Source organism: Seriola lalandi, unplaced genomic scaffold, assembly GCF_002814215.2.
Source record: "Seriola lalandi dorsalis isolate HSWRI2012SDOR001 ecotype SW California unplaced genomic scaffold, Sedor1 jcf7180001961292, whole genome shotgun sequence".
In the NCBI taxonomy this organism is placed as follows: Eukaryota; Metazoa; Chordata; class Actinopteri; order Carangiformes; family Carangidae; genus Seriola; species Seriola lalandi.
Genome location: NW_019431961.1, coordinates 1 through 530, shown reverse-complemented (window position 1 = coordinate 530; position 530 = coordinate 1). Strand labels below are relative to the sequence as shown.

The 530-nt window shown below is 52.3% G+C and overlaps 1 protein-coding gene across 1 annotated transcript; it reads right to left on the bottom strand.

The window, feature by feature from the left end:
• Positions 1-4: 4 nt before the first annotated feature.
• On the bottom strand, positions 5-526 carry LOC147820384 (protein NLRC3-like; the record flags this gene model as incomplete). Its single annotated transcript, XM_087178178.1, has 1 exon — positions 5-526. A coding segment is annotated over one exon (522 nt), but the record flags the coding sequence as incomplete, so codon positions are not given.
• Between the last annotated feature and the right edge of the window lie 4 nt (positions 527-530).

The following is a 530-nucleotide window of genomic DNA, read 5'->3' as shown; positions in this document are numbered from 1 at the left end:
CCGAGGCCTCTGTGACATCAAGACCACACTGCTCCAGGTCTTCTTGGTAGAACATGATGTTTCCTTTCTCCAGCTGTTCAAACGCCAGCCTCCCCAGCTTCAGAAGAACTTCCCTGTCAGCCTCCATCAGCTCCTGTGGACTCGTCTCATGTCCCTTATCATACTTGTGCTTCTTTCTCTTTGTCTGAACCAGCAGGAAGTGTGAGAACAGGTCGGTCAGGGTCTTGGGCAGCTCTCCTCTCTGGTCTGTGGTCAACATGTGCTCCAGAACTGTAGCAGTGATCCAGCAGAAGACTGGGACTTGACACATGATGCGGAGGCTCCTGGATGTCTTGACATGTGAGATGATTCTGCTGGACAGATCTTCATCACTGGATCTCCTCCTGAAGTACTCCTCTTTCTGAGCGTCAGTGAAGCCTCGTACTTCTGTTACCCTGTCAACACATCTGGGAGGGATCTGATTGGCCGCTGCAGGCCTGGAAGTTATCCAGACGAGAGCCGAGGGAAGCAGATTCCCCCTGATGAGGTTT